This window comes from Plecotus auritus (genome assembly GCF_963455305.1).
Source record: "Plecotus auritus genome assembly, chromosome: 1".
NCBI classification, from domain to species: domain Eukaryota; kingdom Metazoa; phylum Chordata; class Mammalia; order Chiroptera; family Vespertilionidae; genus Plecotus; species Plecotus auritus.
In genome coordinates this window covers 225,669,562-225,687,504 of record NC_137770.1, presented here as the reverse complement: position 1 = coordinate 225,687,504, position 17,943 = coordinate 225,669,562, and the positions used below count along the sequence as shown (strand labels likewise).

The 17,943-nt window shown below is 37.3% G+C and overlaps 1 protein-coding gene across 1 annotated transcript in view; it reads left to right on the top strand.

The window, feature by feature from the left end:
- DTHD1 (death domain containing 1) overlaps positions 1–17,943 on the top strand; it is a 61,865-nt gene that overhangs the window by 19,733 nt on the left and 24,189 nt on the right. Inside the window, exons 6-8 of the mRNA XM_080671960.1 lie at positions 10,139–10,303; positions 12,207–12,496; positions 17,090–17,334. Coding sequence (XP_080528086.1) covers positions 10,139–10,303; positions 12,207–12,496; positions 17,090–17,334 — 700 coding nt within the window. The remainder of the gene's footprint in view (positions 1–10,138; positions 10,304–12,206; positions 12,497–17,089; positions 17,335–17,943) is intronic.

Below are 17,943 nucleotides of genomic sequence, written 5' to 3'. Positions count from 1 at the left end.
GTTTTATTTGTTTGGGTTTTTGTTTGTTTGTTTGCTAATACAAATAGTGCTGTTATATCTATTCTTGACTCAAAGTATATTTGAGCAAGTACTTCTTCATAGTAAATACCTAGAAAATGAATTGTTGAGTCATAGGGTGTGCACATGTTCGATTTTACAAGTTTTACCAAATGGTAGAACGAAATTACAGCCTCCTCCCATTGCTCCTCATCTTCTCCAGCCTTGCATATTGTCAGATTATAATTTTGAAAATTTAACAGGTGTAAAATGAATCTCATGTGGTTTTAAACTGCACTGTTTTGATTATAATGAAAACGATGTCTTTCAGAATTTTGTTGGTTAGACATCTGTGTTTTCTTATATGTGAACTATCTGTTAATTTGTTTGCTCATCTTAAAATGTTTACCTTGGTTAGTAGTGTTTCTTACCATATTTCAATGCTAATCCGTTGTCATTTTGTGGCCTGTATTTTCATATTTATGTGCCAAAGTTATTATATTTTCTTTAAGGATTAGTGCTTTTTGTCCTGCTGCTAAAATTTTCCATATCCTGAAATTACAAAAATGTTCATCTTTGTTATCACATAACTTTAAAGGTTTGAATTTTATATGTCTGCAATTCATCTGAAATTGATGATTTTTACATACAGTGTGATGTAGGAATTTAATTTTCCATGTGGCCAACATATTCTCCCAGCATTGCTATTGAATGGTTCTTCCTTTCACCAACAATCTGCAATGCTTCCTCTGTCATATAACAAATTTCCTTATTCTGAGCTATTCATGGAACAGTATTTTAACATAGTTTTAAGCAAATCTAATACTGTTTTAATAATTACAGCTTTATAAGTTGATATCTGGTAGTGAAATCATATTATATTATTCTTTAGGAGGATTATTTTTTGGTAATGTTGCCATTTATGTAAAATAGAATCAGTTTGTCAAGGTCCACAGAACAAATATTGGGATTTTTATTGTAATTGCCTCTGACCTATAGGCCAATTTTGGGGGAAAATAAAATATTTACTATATTGAGTCTTTCTAACTATTACAATAATACCAGTATATGTTCTGTTTGTGTAGTTCTCTGTTTTCCAATGAAGTGTTAGAAAAGTTGCCATATATGTACTACACAGGCTTTGCTAGACATTCCTAGATACTTGATAGTTTAGGCTGCTATTAAAAATAGCATTTAAAATTTTTGCTTTTTACTTGTTGGAGATATGTTTATAGATGAATATAGTGGATTTTCTACAATGGTATTGAAGCAGCATCTTTCTAAACCCTCTCATTATTTCTAATATTTTTTTGAGAATTCCTTCAAGTTTTGTATGTTAAGCTTTTACATCATCCTCAGGCAATGACAGTTTTGTTCTCCCTTCCAGTCATCACATTTAAGTCTTTAATCCATGTTGAATTAATTTTTGTATATTTCAAAAAGCAGTACAATTTCATTCTTCTGCATGTTTATGTCCAGTTTTCCCAAAACCATTTAGTAAACAGAGTATCCTTTTTCTATTGTGTTTTTGGCATCCTTGCCAAAGATCAGTCAATTATAGAAGTGTGGACTTGTTTCTAGGCTCTCGATTCCGTTCCAATTGGTCTATATGTCTGTTTTTATGTCAGTATCATACTGTTATTATTATTATAGCTTTGCAATATATTTTGAAATCAGGAAGTGTGATGCTTACAAGCTTTGTTTTTCTTGCTTATGATTACTTTGGCTAGTCGGGTTCTCTTTTGGTTCTAAATGCATTTTAGGATTCTTTTTTCTATTTCTGTAAATAATGCCTTTGGGAATTTTAGAGAGTTGTATTGAATCTACAGATCACTTTGGGCATATGGACATTTTAGTAATATTAATTCTTACAATCCATGAGCATGGATGTCTTTCCCTTTGTCTGTGTATACATTTTCTTAGAATTTTGCTGGGTGCTTCAGTTACCTATTTCTGCATATCAAACTACTCTATACAACAACTATTTTATTATTTCTCATGATTCTGTGGGTTATTTGGGGTCTCAACAGAGTGGTTCTTTTGTTGATCTTGCTTGGGGTTTGTTAAGCATTTCAGATATTTCAGTGTCTGAGGGTGGGGAATCCAAGATGGCATTATTCACATATCCGGAGCCTTGACAGTGATAGCTGGAAGCCTGGGATCAGCTGATATGCAGAAATGGTTGGGCTTTTTTCTCTCTCCATGTAATTCCAAGGCCTTTTTCTTCCATCTGTCTTCTCCATATGGCCTATTTCTGCCATGGGTTCTTTCCAGAAGTATAGCTGGGCTACTTACATGGAATATCAGGGATTGAAAAAGCACAGAAGCTGATGCTACTAGTATTTCTTAATTTTGGAGTCTGGAATTATCATATCATCAGTTCTGTAACTTTCTACTGGTTTAAGTGAGTCACAGAGGGAACTCTGGGTCATTGTGGGAGAGTGCTACACAAGGGCATGAAAACTGAGAGGTATGTTTTGCTCTTTGGAGACCAGCTAAGGCATAAGATACTAGATTTACATTGATTTTTTTTTCTCATTTCTTTGGGGGATATTGTGCCACTGTTTATGGATTTAAAAAAAAAATAGATGTTGTAAAGACTACAGTGAATTCCATTTTCATGACTTTATGGGTGATCTGCTTTATCCTGCTGGCTGCTTTTCAGATCTCTTCTTGGTATTTGATGTTCTGCATTTTTCTATTATGTATCTAGATATGAATTTTAAAAGTTTTCTGAATGCAAAACATTGTACTTCTTGAAGAATGAATTTCTGTGTTTTTACTTTTCTAAAAAATCCTTATATGTTTTCTAATCAAATATTGCCTCTCGTCCATTTTATCTATTCGGTACTTCTGGGTTTCCAATTAGATGTATATTAGGCCATCTCTTTCTAAATTCCATATTTCCTTTCTTCTCTCCCATTTTCCTTTCTCTGTGTACTATATCCAAAGTAATTTCTTCACAATCCAGTTCAAATGCCACAAACATGTATACTTTTAAAGTAGACTTTTAATCTATCATTGAGTTATAATTTCCAGCAATTATACATGTTATGCATTAAGATTCTATTTAGCTTTTATCCAAATCTCCCCAGTCATTCTTGGCAGTCTCTTGCAGCCTGCTTGTTTTTATGATACTGTCCTTTATCTCGTTAAGGTTTTCATATATAGTTGTTTTTATTCTGTATCTGCTAATTCTGAAATCAGTAGTCTTTGAGGATGTTGCCAGTTGTTTTTGCTGTCACTCGAGGTATTTACCTCCTTGTGGTTGGGACTTTGTTTCTGAGCATGCGTGGATGAGAATTCTGCAGCATGAATGGAGCTGTTTTTCTCCAGATGACATCTGTTCCTGTCTCTGCTGAGAACCAGGTGCTACTTCCTTGAGACTGCATTAGCCTCCTTGAGAATCCTGGTTAAGGTCTTGAGTTGACCTTTTATGGATGGAATCCCAAGGATCACAGTTCCTTGCTCTGCTCACATGATTATCACTTACTCTTTTCTTCTCCCATAACTATATTATTAGAAAGAAATCTGTCCTCCTAGTAATCCATCATCCCTGTCCAATTGCCCCTTCATCTTCAACCCTATCTTCATACATTCTTTGGAGGGGAGTTTTGGACATTCCTTTATGATTCCTTCTGCTTATGCAAGTCCAAATATATATATATATGCCAAGCGACAGGGACGAAGGAACGACCAGAATGACCAGTCGCTATAACGTACACTGCGGCGGCCAACTGGCCCGATCAGGACCCCAATCACCCCCCAAACCACCCATGGCCCCTCTCCCTCACTGGCCCGGCCCCGATTGGCCCTCATCAGGGTGGGTGGCCGGACCCTACCCATGCACAAATTTGTGCAACAGGCCTCTAGTATATTATAAAGCAGGTTTATCAGGACCTAGTTTCTTTAGAATTAGGGGGGGAGGAGAGGTCACAGAGTACTTATTCTCAATTTATTATTTATAATCCTGGGTTTTGTGTGTTAAATTTATAATGTATTAGAGATTCAAACTACACAGAAAGAATTATTTTTTATTTATTGACTAATACAATGGTAAGATATTTAAAACATACATCATGGTGATTTTTAAATGTGTACACATTGTAAAAGGATTATTCCCATCTAGTTAGTTAACACATACATCACCTCACATATTTATCTCATTTATTTATTTATTTATTTATTTTGGTGAGAACATTTAAATTATACCTTCTTAGCAAATTTCAATTATATAATACAGTATTGTCAACTGTAGTCACCATGTTTTTACATTAAGAAATGGTAATTTTATAAATGGTAACATCACACATGCCTTATTTTCCTTTGTACTCAACGGCCAGTACTATATTGTCAACACAGGTTGACTTTTAATAAAGTGAAATGATTTCAGCAAAATTCTGAAGCAAATGCTTACTGAGCAAATATGACATTTCACATTTATTAAACTTGGAGGTAGTATACTGGAAATATTTTGAATTTATTGTATACCATTGTACTTAAAAATATATAATATTACCTGTGGTTTTAAAAAAAACACATGAGAAAGAATTTAATTTTTTTTCAAATAAAAAAGAAACTATCACTCAAAATACCCAACACAACATTAAAGGAGAAGAACAAAGCTGGAGGACTGATACTACCTGACTACAAGACTTACTATGAACCTACACCAATCAAGACAGAGTGGTATTGCTGAAAGAATAGACAAGTAGATCAATGAAACAGAGAATCTAGCAATAGATCCACATAAATATAATCAATTGATCTTTCTTAAAGGTGGCTTTTCAACAAATGGTGCTGGAACAAGTGGACATCTAGACACAGACCTTATATCTTTCATAAAATAACTCAAATTGATTATAAAGTAAATGTAAAATGCAAAACTATAAAATTCCTAGAATATAATAACATAGGTAAAAATCTAGATGATCCTTGGTATGGTGATGACTTCTTAGATATAACACCATAGGTATAATCCATAAAAAAATTGATATGCTGGACTTTATTAAATGAAACACTTATGCTCTAGGAAAGACAATGTAAACAGAATGAGAAGATGAGCCACAGACTGGGAGAAATTATTTGCAAAAGACACATCTGATAAAGGACTATTGTCCAAAATATACAAAGAACTCTTAAAATTCATCAATAAGAAAACAAAGAACCTGATTTTTAAAATGGGCCAAAGACCTTAATGGAGAGGTCACTAAAGAAGTTAACAGTTGGAAAATAAGCATATGGGAAGACTCTATATCATATGTCACCAGTGAGAAGCAAATTAAACGACATTGAGGTATCATGACATATTTATTAGAATGGCCAAAATCCAGAACACTGACAAGCTCAAATGCTGGTGAGGATGTAGAGCAGCAAGAATTCTCACTTGTTGCTTGTATGGATGCAAAATGGTATAGCTACTTTGGAAGACAGTTTGTTGGGTTCTTACAAAACTAAACATATGCTTTCCACAAAATCCAGCAATAGCACTCCTTGGTATTGACCCAAGGGAGTAGAATACTATGTTGACACAAAAACCTGCACAAAGATCTTATCACAGCTTTATTCATAATTGCCCAAACTTGGAAGTAACTAAGGTGTCATTCAGTAGGTGAATGGATAAATAATAACTGTACAATAATATTAGTCAGTGCCCAAAACTAATGAATTATCAAGCCACAGAAAGGCAGAGAGGAATCTTAAAAGCATGTTGCTAAGTGAAAGAACCTAAACTGGAAATGCTATATGATATTTTGGAAAAGGCTAAACTATGGAGACAGTACAAAGATCAGCAACTGCCAGAGTTTGGGGTGGGGGAGGGATGAACAGACAAAGCATAGAGGTTTTCGAGGGTGGTGAAAATATCTGTATGATACATAATGATGGATATATGTCATTATACATTTTTCCAAATCACAGAACGGACAACACTATGTACTTAGGATGATTATGATGTGTCAATGTAGGTCAACCAGTTGATACAAACACACCACTCTGGTGGGGGATGTTGATAATGGAGAAGGCTATGCATGTGTGGGCCCGAGAGATATAAGGAAACTCTATATCTTCTTCTCAATTTTTCTATGAACCTAAAACTGTTCTAAAAAAATAAAGTGTAAAAAATGTAAAAGAAATTGTCCTGGAAAAGTTCCCAGTAATGTCTAGATCTACTTGAGGAAACAAAATAATGAGGTACTTTGGAGCAGGTCTTTTCTGAGAAAAATCTCCGGAGTGTCCTTTAATTGTGAGGCATTAGGCATTTATCGGGGTCAGAAAGGCAGCCTGGAGTTGACACCTGTTGCTTTGTCTACCCTGCCACTTTATTTTGGAGGAATTATATCACAAATTCTAGAAACTGTCCTTTGTATCTATGTGGATTTAATGGGATCTTTCATATTTTTCAATGACCCTGTTCATTATAATTGAGCACTTGACCCCAAATGGGCCAATTATGATCCCCTAAATGCCTGGAATTTAGGACATAGGAAGAGTCTTGAACTCAAGAAATAACAAGGTCAGTTATTTTTAAATAAACAAATTCAATTAATAGAGGTTGATTATGTTTCATAGAATTCTTAGTACATCAGAATGTTATCTTATCTCTGAGTAGGGTCAAGTGCTATCACTGTTGTGCTATACTAGTTGTCAAAATTTGCTAATAGCATACAGGGTGGAGCAAAAGTAGGTTTACAGTTGTTTATGTGGAAAATAATACAGTAATGAATAATAATACAAGAATCTCTATGTTTTGTATACTCCCAACTGTAAACCTACATTTGCCACACCCATATATAAATGGAAGCATTTATTTGTAGAGTTCAGAACAGCTGGGATAAGTAAGAATGCCATCAAATCATTTCATTTCAATATAAACTATATCTATAATAGTTAAGTCTAATTTTGGGGTGATGGATGTGTTAACTAACTTTATTGTGGTAGTCATGTCACGATAAATATATGCATCAAATCATCACATTGTACACCTTTAACTTACACAATGTTATATGTCAATTATATCCCAAGAAAGCTGGAAAGATGAAGTCTAAATTTGATTTTTATATCATTCAGGACTCTTGATTTTAAGTGATAGAAAAAAATAAAGATTTTTTTAAAATAGAATTCTTTGATGCATATCATTAAAAATCTGGGATTATATTTATTTTTATGTATTTCTTGAACCAGAATGAACTCAATGTTTCACTTCTCTGTCTTCCCCGTGCCAATTCCATTCTCTGTCATGCTCGACCTTTATACTGCAATGTGGCTACATCTTCATAATTCCAAGATCAGTAGAAAAGAGGAAGTTCTTATCCCTGGCATTAAACATAAAGATCCAGAGTGTTATTCTAAATATAAATCTGTCACAAACCCATCACTGAACAGACCACTGGGCCCACAGGACGATCTAATATACAGGGCAGGTTAGCCTAGGTCCATGATCGGCAAACTGCGGCTCGCGAGCCACATGCGGCTCTTTGGCCCCTTGAGTGTGGCTCTTCCACAAAATACCACGGCCTGGGCAAGTCTATTTTAAAGAAGTGGCATTCGAAGAAGTTTAAGTTTAAAAAATGTGGCTCTCAAAAGAAATTTCAATCGTTGTACTGTTGATATTTGGCTCTGTTGACTAATGAGTTTGCTGACCACTGGCCTAGGTTATGGCATGATAAGCAAAAATCTAATATCCCAATGGCTTATAACAACAGTCCTTATGTCTCTCACAGGCTATGTGGCTATCAGAGGCAGGGTGCTTCTTGGTCATCCTCACTCCCGGACTCACACTAAAGGGCAACCACTGTCTGCTGCTGTCATGGTGGCAGAAGAAAGAGTTTGGCTGGACCCACATTAGCAATCATATGCTTCACCTCACAGTGACATGTACTTCCTTTATTCACTATTCATTAACCAGACAGAACAGTCACAAGCCTTGGGGACAAGGAAGTACAATCCTACCATGTACTCAGAATGGGAAAATTGTGTTTGTTTGTTTTTTTGCCAAACAGCATTAATAAATACCTAATTCACTATTTGGCTCAGGTTATATACCCACCTAGACCTGGGAGCATAGTCAGCCCCACTGCAATTGAGACCCTATATGTCCTCACAGAAAATTTAGTCGATTGGTAGAAAAAAGTAAAAGTTGCCATCAGAAAACAAAACCAAAAAAACCCAATATAACATTTAATTAAGTCAGTTTCTAGTAAATGAGCAAAGTTTTGGATTCAGTATGAGTGTATTTTCCTATGCTAGTGAATTATTAACATGAAGAGTTATAAACCAAAAGCCAAAAACTAAATGTAATTTTCTCCCCATCCTCCTGATTCTAATCTGGTTGACCCCTGAAGGATCAATACAGTCTAAAGTTTTCACAGTAGACATTTTAAATCTAGTTCAGTTGCTAAGTTATAGGTCATAAACAGCTCAACCTGTGACATTAACGTAGTTTTAAACCCATAACTAATTCTATCTATACTAATAAAAGGATAATATGCTAATTAGACCAGACATCCTTCTGGACAAAGCCATGGTGGCAGGTCCAAGGCAGAGGCAGTTACTGGTGATTAGGCCAGCAGGGGAGAGCAGTTAGGGGGATCAGGCCAGCAGGGGAGAGCAGTTAGGGGGATCAGGCCAGTGGGGGAGAGCAGTTAGGGGGATCAGGTCAGCAGAGGGAGGGGAGGAGCAGTTAGGGGGATCAGGCTGGCTGGGGAGGGCAGTTAAGGGGATCAAGCAGGCAAGCAGTTAGGAGCCAGTGGTCCCAGATTGTGAGAAGGATATCTGATTGCAGGTTTAGGCAGTCACACATCCCCTGAGGGGTCCCGGATTAGAGAGAGTGCAGGCCGGGCTGAGGGACACCCCCCTCCCATGCATGAATTTTGTGCACTGGGCCTCTAGTTAAAAAATAAAGATGTGTGAGTCACACTGGGTTTTCATTTTTAGTACCCAGCTAGAATGGTTCTTTCCCTTGTAGTTACAGCATCATTAGATTGGGGATTTTATTTTTCCTGCAAGAATTCAGTATCAAAGTTTTTCTTCCTTTGGTTATGAAGAACAGATATCCATTTAAGTGAATTTAAAAAAGAGGAATCTACTGCAAGGCTACAATAGGTAATCTCTGCTTTCTCCATCTCTAGGACTATGCTGATTTTTTTTCATCTTCATTTTTCTCCTTTTCTTCCTTAGCATCTGACCTTCCATTTTCTTCCATAATGATTTCTCTGCTCATTCACTTTCCTAGCCCAGGGCATGACAACCAAAGGACAATGACAAGTTACAATCTCTGGGCCTCTTAGTTAAATTCCCAAGAAAAAGAATCTAATTCCCTGGGTGTTAGAAACTGGTCTACATTAGTCAAATCAGTTCCGATTGTGGGGGAAGAATCACATGGTACATATCACTGCTTCTTTCGGGGCTGTGGGTGGGGCCAGGTAAGCAAGAAGAATTGTACAGAAAGTTAACTGGCTATTACTACTGTAGGAATTAGGATGCAAATTTAATACCACTTATGGTTACTGCAATTATAAGTGCTTTAAAAATTGACTTATTGAATCCTGTAATGCAGATACTCTGATGGGTCTCATATTATAGATAAGAAAACTGAGATACAGAGAGATTTAAAAAAAAACTTGCCAATGGTCATGCAGTTACTAAAAGTAGGCAGTCTTGTTCAGAGTCTGAGGTCTTACCTTTCATGCTATACTACTACTCTACTATCCTAAAGCATCCAAGTTTACATCAGAGAGTTTATTAATGTTTTGGGGGCTGTTCACTTAACTCTTTTGCCAGTAGTAAAATGCTTCTCATTCTCCAAAACTCATGTCGAATATCAGGAATGTCAGTATTTTCACTTTGTGAGCTTCTCTGAGCACCTTCCTTCTGCTGCTAAACCACCATGCACTGATTACCTTAGTTACCACACAGATTACCTTGTCCTGTAATGGAATAATATTATAATACTATGAGGTTCTGTAGAGCAAGGATGATATGTTTCTTATCTTTATATTCCTGGTACACAGTATGATTAGTGGCACATAGTATATACTTAATGAATTGTTATTAAATTATTCACTTAATGAAAAACAAATGCACTAACTACGATTTATGCTGTACAGATTTTACCAATTTCTCTTCTGCTATCATTACACAGGACAAAAAGTGCTTCTATAAGAAAACCTGGGAACAATGCCTGTGAATCTTTGAAATTACTGGGATTCAGAAGCCGAGACAGTGGTTGGTTTGGGCTTGATGGTGTTGCGGTGAGAAACATGCAGAGTGGCTTGATATCATTTGAATTGTGTGAACACTTAGAGAGGTAATACAATAGTAAACAATAAAAGCTGATGGTGTTCTATCCCAATGATTTATTATTGGTTTTACAGAAATGGGATCATAGGATTAAATTTTTATTCTTCAGATAGGAATATGAATAGTCCCTTGGGGTGTGCTTAAAATGCAAACCAGAACTGACATGAATATGCTATCTGTAATTTCATTTATGATAGTTTAATAACTGCTTTTGGAAACCACTCATAACTTAGATTTATTTTTACAGGTTGTTTCTAACTCCAAAATAGTTTTAAAATAGCACCTTCATTTCTGAAATTGCATGACGATAGTAATTAACTGTTCATAGTATGCTCATCTCATAACTATGTATATATAAACTAAATTTGTTATTTCAGTGTCCTCATTTTGCTTTCTCATTTCCATGCTTTCTAGACAGCTCATTATGAGAAGAGTTTTAGACCACTTTAAGGTTGATGAGAAGTAGACATTCATAAAGAGAGGGCAATCATATGCCCAAAGATAGCCTTTATTTCATAATGGAACGTTTTGCGTCTACAATCGTCTTGGGTCAGGTTCCCTAAAAAAAAAAAAAAAAAGAGTCTAAGATGTAAATGCAAATGATTTATTGAAAAAGGGCCTTCCGGTGAATCTTGAAAAAGAATGAAAGAAGCAACGAGGCTTTGCAGTGTGAATACCAAGGTGTCTGTCTGGCTTTACACCCCTGCATCAGTCAGTCCTTGTCTCTGGGAGTGGGGCTGCCTTGGATTGGGGGTTCCTGCCGGGCAGTTCTCTGGAGAAGGGCTGGATGATGGATGATCCAACCAAGGGGAGGGGTCTGTATTTATTTCCTAGACTCCCAGAATAAAGTAGCAAAAACTGAGAAACTTAAACAACAGAAATTTATTGCCTTAGTTCTGGACATTAGAAGTCCAAAGTCAAGGTGTTGTTAGCAAGGTTCATTCCTTCTGAGGACTGTGGAAGAAGAACCCATTCCAAGGTGCTCTCTTTGGCTTATAGATTGCTGTTGTTATGTCCACCAGGCATTTATTCTGTATGCATATCTTTGTGCCCAAAATTCCTTTTTGTATGTCACCCATCATATCGGATTGGGGCCCACCTTAATGACCTCACATTAACTTCACCTCTGTAAAGACCCTATCCCCAAATAAGGTCACATTCTGAGGTAACGAGTTTTAGGACTTAAACATGTGGATTTGGGTGGAGGGGACACAATTCAACCCATAATAATTCAATCCATCGTAATAATCCATATAACACATGACAGAGAAGAATATTTCAACCCCTAGTTAATGATATATATATTTGGAATCTTATTGCTAGTAAATGGATTATTTTGATAATCATTCTTTTCTATATTTTGAAATAATACTTGTTAGTAATGCTAATTAAAATATAATTTAAAACATTCTGCCATATTTAGAGCTGAGCTGAGACTACAAAATTTCTTTAAGAACATTTGTTTTAGAATTTGGTTTGATTTGAGATGGTTTTCTGACTGCCCAGAGTTTCATTAAAGTCATTCATGAATCTAACCAGTTGGTCATCAGAATGCTTGATTTTTCCCTAGCTGGTTTAGCTCAGTGGATAGAGCCGTACACTGAAGGGTCCCAGGTTCGATTCTGGTCAAGGGCAAATGTCTGGGTTGCAGGCTTGATTCCCAGTGAGGGGTATGCAGGAGGCAGCTGATCAATGATTCTCTCTCATCATTGATGTTCCTCTCTTCCTTTCCCTCTCCCTTCCTCTCTGAAATCAATAAATACATATTTTTTAAAAATTAAAAAAAAAGAATGCTTTATTTTAAAGGAAATTTAGATGACAATGGTTCCTTTCCTGGGTGTTATTAGTCATCAGTTATATTTTTGAGACTGTAAGTTTCCCTTCGGTCATGCCTGTTCTCTCCCATGCAGGTTTATTGTGGTCCACCTGTCTTCCATTGTGGACAATAGCCATTTGGTTTCTTTTGTGAGATCTTTAGAGGAAGCCATGCTCAGCACCAGTGCCTGCATTGTACTGTATCACCGGAAAGACAATCCACACAGAGTGGTTATTTCCGTGGTGCCTTCTAAAGATTTAAACCAGGAGCTTAGGAGCTTGCGCTTGGAAGCCTGCAGTGGTCCTCCAGAGCTGTCTCGCCATTTCCAGGTGAAAGAAGGAGAACAACTTCTTTTAAGGTTTACCGGAAACATATTTGCTTCAAGTAAGTATAAAGACATCCTTTTGCATATTCTATGGGCTATCAGCCACAAACTTCAGAAGGAGTTTGCTCAACTTGTATTCCTAGGAAAACTGAAGACTGAGGGGCTTCTGAAGAGCAGGGAGAAAAACTCATTTACTTCTTTCTTTCCAGTCTCTTCCTTTGCTTTTTAGGGGATGCATTTCCTTTATGGGCAGAGTCTAAGGGACACTCTTAGAAATCGCCTTCTCTATGATTACTTTCTGAATCCAAGCTAGGATCATCTCTTTCCTACGCCAAAGCAGTTGCCTCCTAAATACTCCTTTTTCTCCACTATTAGTCACAGGAAATCCATTTCCATATTGTAACAACAGTGATCTCTTATAAATAATACTTTATTACTCTCCTGATTAAAACCTTATGATTACCTCTTATTCTACTTAAAATAATACCCAAACTCTTGTTGACTTACACAATCTAACCTGGGGTCAGCAGACTCCTAAGAGATGTGTGGATAGAACTACATTCCAGTACAATTGTCTTATTTATAATTCCACTTACTTTATTTTACATAAAATAAAATAAAAGACTGCTCTGAGAAGGAATCAACAGGTTTCACCAAAGTCCAAAAGGGTCCATGGTGCCGAAACCGGTTTGGCTCAGTGGATAGAGCATCAGCCTGCAGACTGAAAGGTCCCAGGTTCGATTCCGGTCAAGGGCACGTTCCTTGGTTGCGGGCACATCCCCAGTGGGAGGTGTGCAGAAGGCAGCTGATCGATGTCTCTCTCTCATCGATGTTTCTAACTCTCTATCCCTCTCCCTTCCTCTCTGTAAAATATCAATAAAATATTAAAAAAAAAAAAAAAGGGTCCATGGCACAAAAGTGGGCTGGAACCTGTGATCTGGTGACACACCCTGCTTCCTGCTGATCCTCATATTGATCTAGTGCTTTTTTTTTTTTATCTAGTGCTTTTTGTTTCCACTATAAATCTTACCACAAATTGGAATTATTTTATTTATTTAATTATTTACTTATGTTTCATTCATATGCTTATGCTGTGTCCTAGTTCACCAAAGGCTTTCAATAAATGTGATGATGCTGAGAAAAAACAAATAGGGTGTGTGAATCTGAGAGGGGGCAGGAGAGGTGGGAGAAGTGAGGGAATCAATGAGAAAGAATAGAGAAAAGGAAATGAAGAGAATGAGAAAAGGAAGAAAAAGGAGAACAAAGAGAAAACAGCTGAATAAGAGAAGAGAAAAAGATTCGGGGGGAGCTGCCATCACAGAAATTTCCTTTTTATTAATTCAGCCCCTTCCCTTCTCTAACTCCTTTCTTTGAAGTGGAATAGTATCGAACAGGTATGCACATAAAGATGAGGTGTGAGCTCTAGCTGGTTTGGCTCAGTGGATAGAGTGTTGGCCTGCGGACTGAATGGTCCCAGGTTCGATTCTGGTTGAGGACACATGGCCATGTTGTGGGCTCATTCCCCAGTCGGGGGCATGCAGGAGGCAGCTGATCAATTATTCTCATCATTGATGTTTCTATCTCTCTCCCTCTCCCTTCCTCTCTGAACTCAATAAAAAATATTAAAAAAAAAAGATGAGGTGTGAGGGAGAACTCAGGGATAGGCTTCTGGGCCAACAGTCTTGTAATAGATATGACTTGGAGTAATATTCTCTGTTGACTTATAAATTAATATAGATCCCATTGATTTTTATTTTATTTTTTATTTATTTTTTTTATATATATTTTTATTGATTTTTTACAGAGAGGAAGGGGGATAGAGAGTTAGAAACATCGATGAGAGAGAAACATCGATCAGCTGCCTCCTGCACACCCCCCACTGGGGATGTGCCCGCAACCAAGGTACATGCCCTTGACCGGAATCGAACCTAGGACCCTTCAGTCCCCAGGCCGACGCTCTATCCAGTGAGCCAAACCGGCTAGGGTGATCCCATTGATTTTTAATGCTGCCTATTTTTTTCTCTGATTCTGGAAATTATTGCAAGCCCCATGGGCTCTTTGTTGCATCAAAAATGATGCAGCTTGAAGCTGAGGCTGTTATTTTTCTGGTGTCTCTGATGTAAATGAGACCCAAAGTGGCCCAATTTGAAATATCTCTTCCACTCTCACATTCAGAGTCTCAGCCATCTGAGTCAGCTGCCAGGACTTAGTGAGTGTCAAGGATGTCAGAAAAGGGAAAAGGGAGGGAGAAGAGGGGGAGGAAGGAAGGGTGGAAGAAACCCTTCTTCCTACTTGGCTGCAGGAGCAGAAATCATGGTGTCCACCATGGGACAATCTCTCTAAGAATAGATAGTCAAAAACTGGAAGTGCCCCACCCAAATGAATGATGCAAATGATCTTCCTGTAATACTTGGGAAAGCAGCTGTGTTTACCTACTGCCCTAAACAGGAGTGAGCTACTGTGCTTCTGATGGGCAGTCCCACTGAGTGTACTTTTGCCTGTAATGCCAGGGAGCATATGCTAAAACAAGAGTTCCTGAAGACAGCCATTGTGTGTACAATTCCCCCGAATGAGGAACAGACAAGAGCTCATCTTCACTCAAGGAAAATGAGTCAGGCAGGATGTCAGAATCATTTCTGCTTTGTCTTTTCTAGGAACCCATGTTCAGCTCTGGAGTCTCACTGTTGTTTTTTTCTCTATTTAAGAGAAGCCAGCAGTAAAGAATTGATATTCATCCTTGCATTAGGGCCTGGATCCTTTCTGTGAATCTCATGAAGTCAGAGGCCGTCTGCCTAGGGTTCTCCTCCCCACCCCCCACCCCCACCCCCACCTGCAACTATCTCTGACTGTATCTTCTTATCTCACCTTGATGATCATGTTCAGAGACAACTTCCTTCCTGATTATGCCAGTCCTTATTTTATTTCTTCAGAGTCTATGTGCGTCTTTTCTTATGGACCTTGTCATAGATGCAATCTTCTGTTTATTCATTTAATTGTTGGTCAATGACCATTTCTCTGACTACAGTCTCATGAAGGGAGGGTGTGTCTTGTTATCAAGTACCATTCAATCTCCAGCACCTAGGACGGTGCCTGACAGTTAGAAGGAGTTTATTGAGTATTTGTTGGAAGAATGAAGACAAAAACGTTTGAAAGGACTTAACACAACAGCATTGTGCAATTAAGTGTTTAAAACTTTAATACATTTAGATGACTGCTCTCTGAGAAATGTCAAAATCTCTATATTCATTACATAAAATAGAGATGACTTCGTTGAGTGAGGACCATGGGGCATGGATTTTATTTCACTTCTAAGAGAAAAATATGGTCTTTATATTGACCTTTGGCATTCTTCTGCACATAAGCTAGTGAGCATTGTCTCGGTTGGAGCTGTCAATTCGGCATGTAAGCTTTTTATTGAATGACATGGAAGCCCCCGGTACTTACAAAATCCAGAAAGTGCTGGGAAATGGGCAGACCAAATTTAAGTGGATTACTTCTGTCATACAAATCCAAAACAATGGAAAAATTCTGCTTCTTATCATTTATTGAGCACATTATATGCAAGGCCCTATGCCAAATATTTTTTATCCATATTATCTCGCTTTATTCCCAGAACAAACCTAGGAGGTAAGTTTTATTTCTCCCTTTTTAAAGATAAGAATGTTAAGTAAATCTCGAAGAAGCTCAGGGATGTGAAAGAACTGGATAAATATGACAGTGTACGAAAGTAGTAGAGGCTGGACTGGGATTTATATCTTTACGTCAGAAACATATTATAACTGCTGCATTATACCTAGCTAAGGGTCATGCAGACATGCCTTAAGGAACATGGTAGGATCTGCTTTATGGTTGCTGTGATGAAGCAAAATATCCTGATTGTCATGGTAAAACCCCCATGGGCGAAAGGTTATATTTACTAAAGCTTCATTATTTTTCAGTGTGCAATGTGAAAACTTTGACATATCATTGTTTGGGGGAATTCACCAGGTTTTAATAGAAATTCCAGTAATGTGAATCTAGTAACTATTTCATGTAGAAGTTTTCAAACCGCACTGCCTACTTCTGTGATGATGGAAATATTTTACCTCTTCACTGCCCAGTAATGTAGCTACTGGACAATTTTGGCTAGTGAACATTTGAAATGTGGTTAGAGTGATTAAAGAATTGCATTTTAATTTTAATTAATTGTAACTTTAATTTAAAAAGCCACAAGTTGCTAAGTGGCACCCATATAGGAGAGGGCAGATCTGGAGTGTCACTATGAGGTCATGATAGTGTGCACTATGATATAGAAAGGGGAAAGAAAAAAAAATAACAATTCTTGAAAGGTGAAAATAATTTTTTAAACACAGAGTGAGCTGAATATTTCCAATAGTTTCTTGGTATAGCAAAATGGAATAGAAAATGAAAGATTGTTAGACCTAGAAGCAGGTGGAGAGTCTTTGGTCCAATTACAGATAAGAAATCTTTTGAGTAATCTACACAGTCTCAAGGCCTATTGCTACTGCTTTGTCAGGATATATTTTGACAAGAGGCAATGACACCAAAAACACTTTAAGTGCATTAAAGGATTACACAATTATTTGGATTTTTAAAAATGAAGACAAAGTGGTATATCTTACTAATAACAAGTGCATTTTACTTCTCTGTAGGCAATGGGGAGGATTATGGAAAAGACTACAAGCTTATTTTTCACTTACAAAGAAAACCCACGCTGGACCTCCAAATCAAAGAGGTGGATGAATTTGGCAACTACAGCTGCTCGCATTATAAGGGCACTGTTGTAGTTTACAAATTACCTAAACAAAAGACAGCCCACAACTTGGACCAATCTCTTATACTTAATGAAAACCATTATCAGTTGCCAGTGTGCAAATTACCATTGAGACTACCAAAGGTGAGTTCTTTTACTTCCCTAATTACCATATTTTATTAATTCTTGGTAATGCTCTACCACAATCAAAACTTCTGCACACAGATACTTGAAGTTAAAAGGAAAAGTAATAATAAAGTTGATAAAGAAGAAGTGGGTAGCAACAATTTTAGAGTTTAGAATACATATCAGGGTTTCTACTTTCATATAAACTTTCTAACGGACAATTCAAGTTGGGTTGATTCTTACAGTATGTAGTTAATGACTATGGAAATAATGTCATTCATTTTCTGTAACTGCATTTGAGTGACTGGGAGATCATTATGAAAACATTGGATATATTTTGGAGCACAACCCTTTGAGGAAAAATCATGTGGTGAGCATGACCCCTAATGACATCAAAATATTTTCACCAAGATTTACCAATCCTGCACATTTGTTTTAAGAGTTAATTACTCTTATTTAAAACTAGAGGCCCAGTGCATGAAATTCATGCACTTGGGGGGGGTGGTCCCTCAGCCTGGCCTACACCCTCTCACAGTCCTGGAGCTGTCAGTCAGACATCCTTAGCGCTTCCACGGAAGCAGGAGAGGCTCCTGCCACCGCCATTGTGCTCGCCAGCCATGAGCCCAG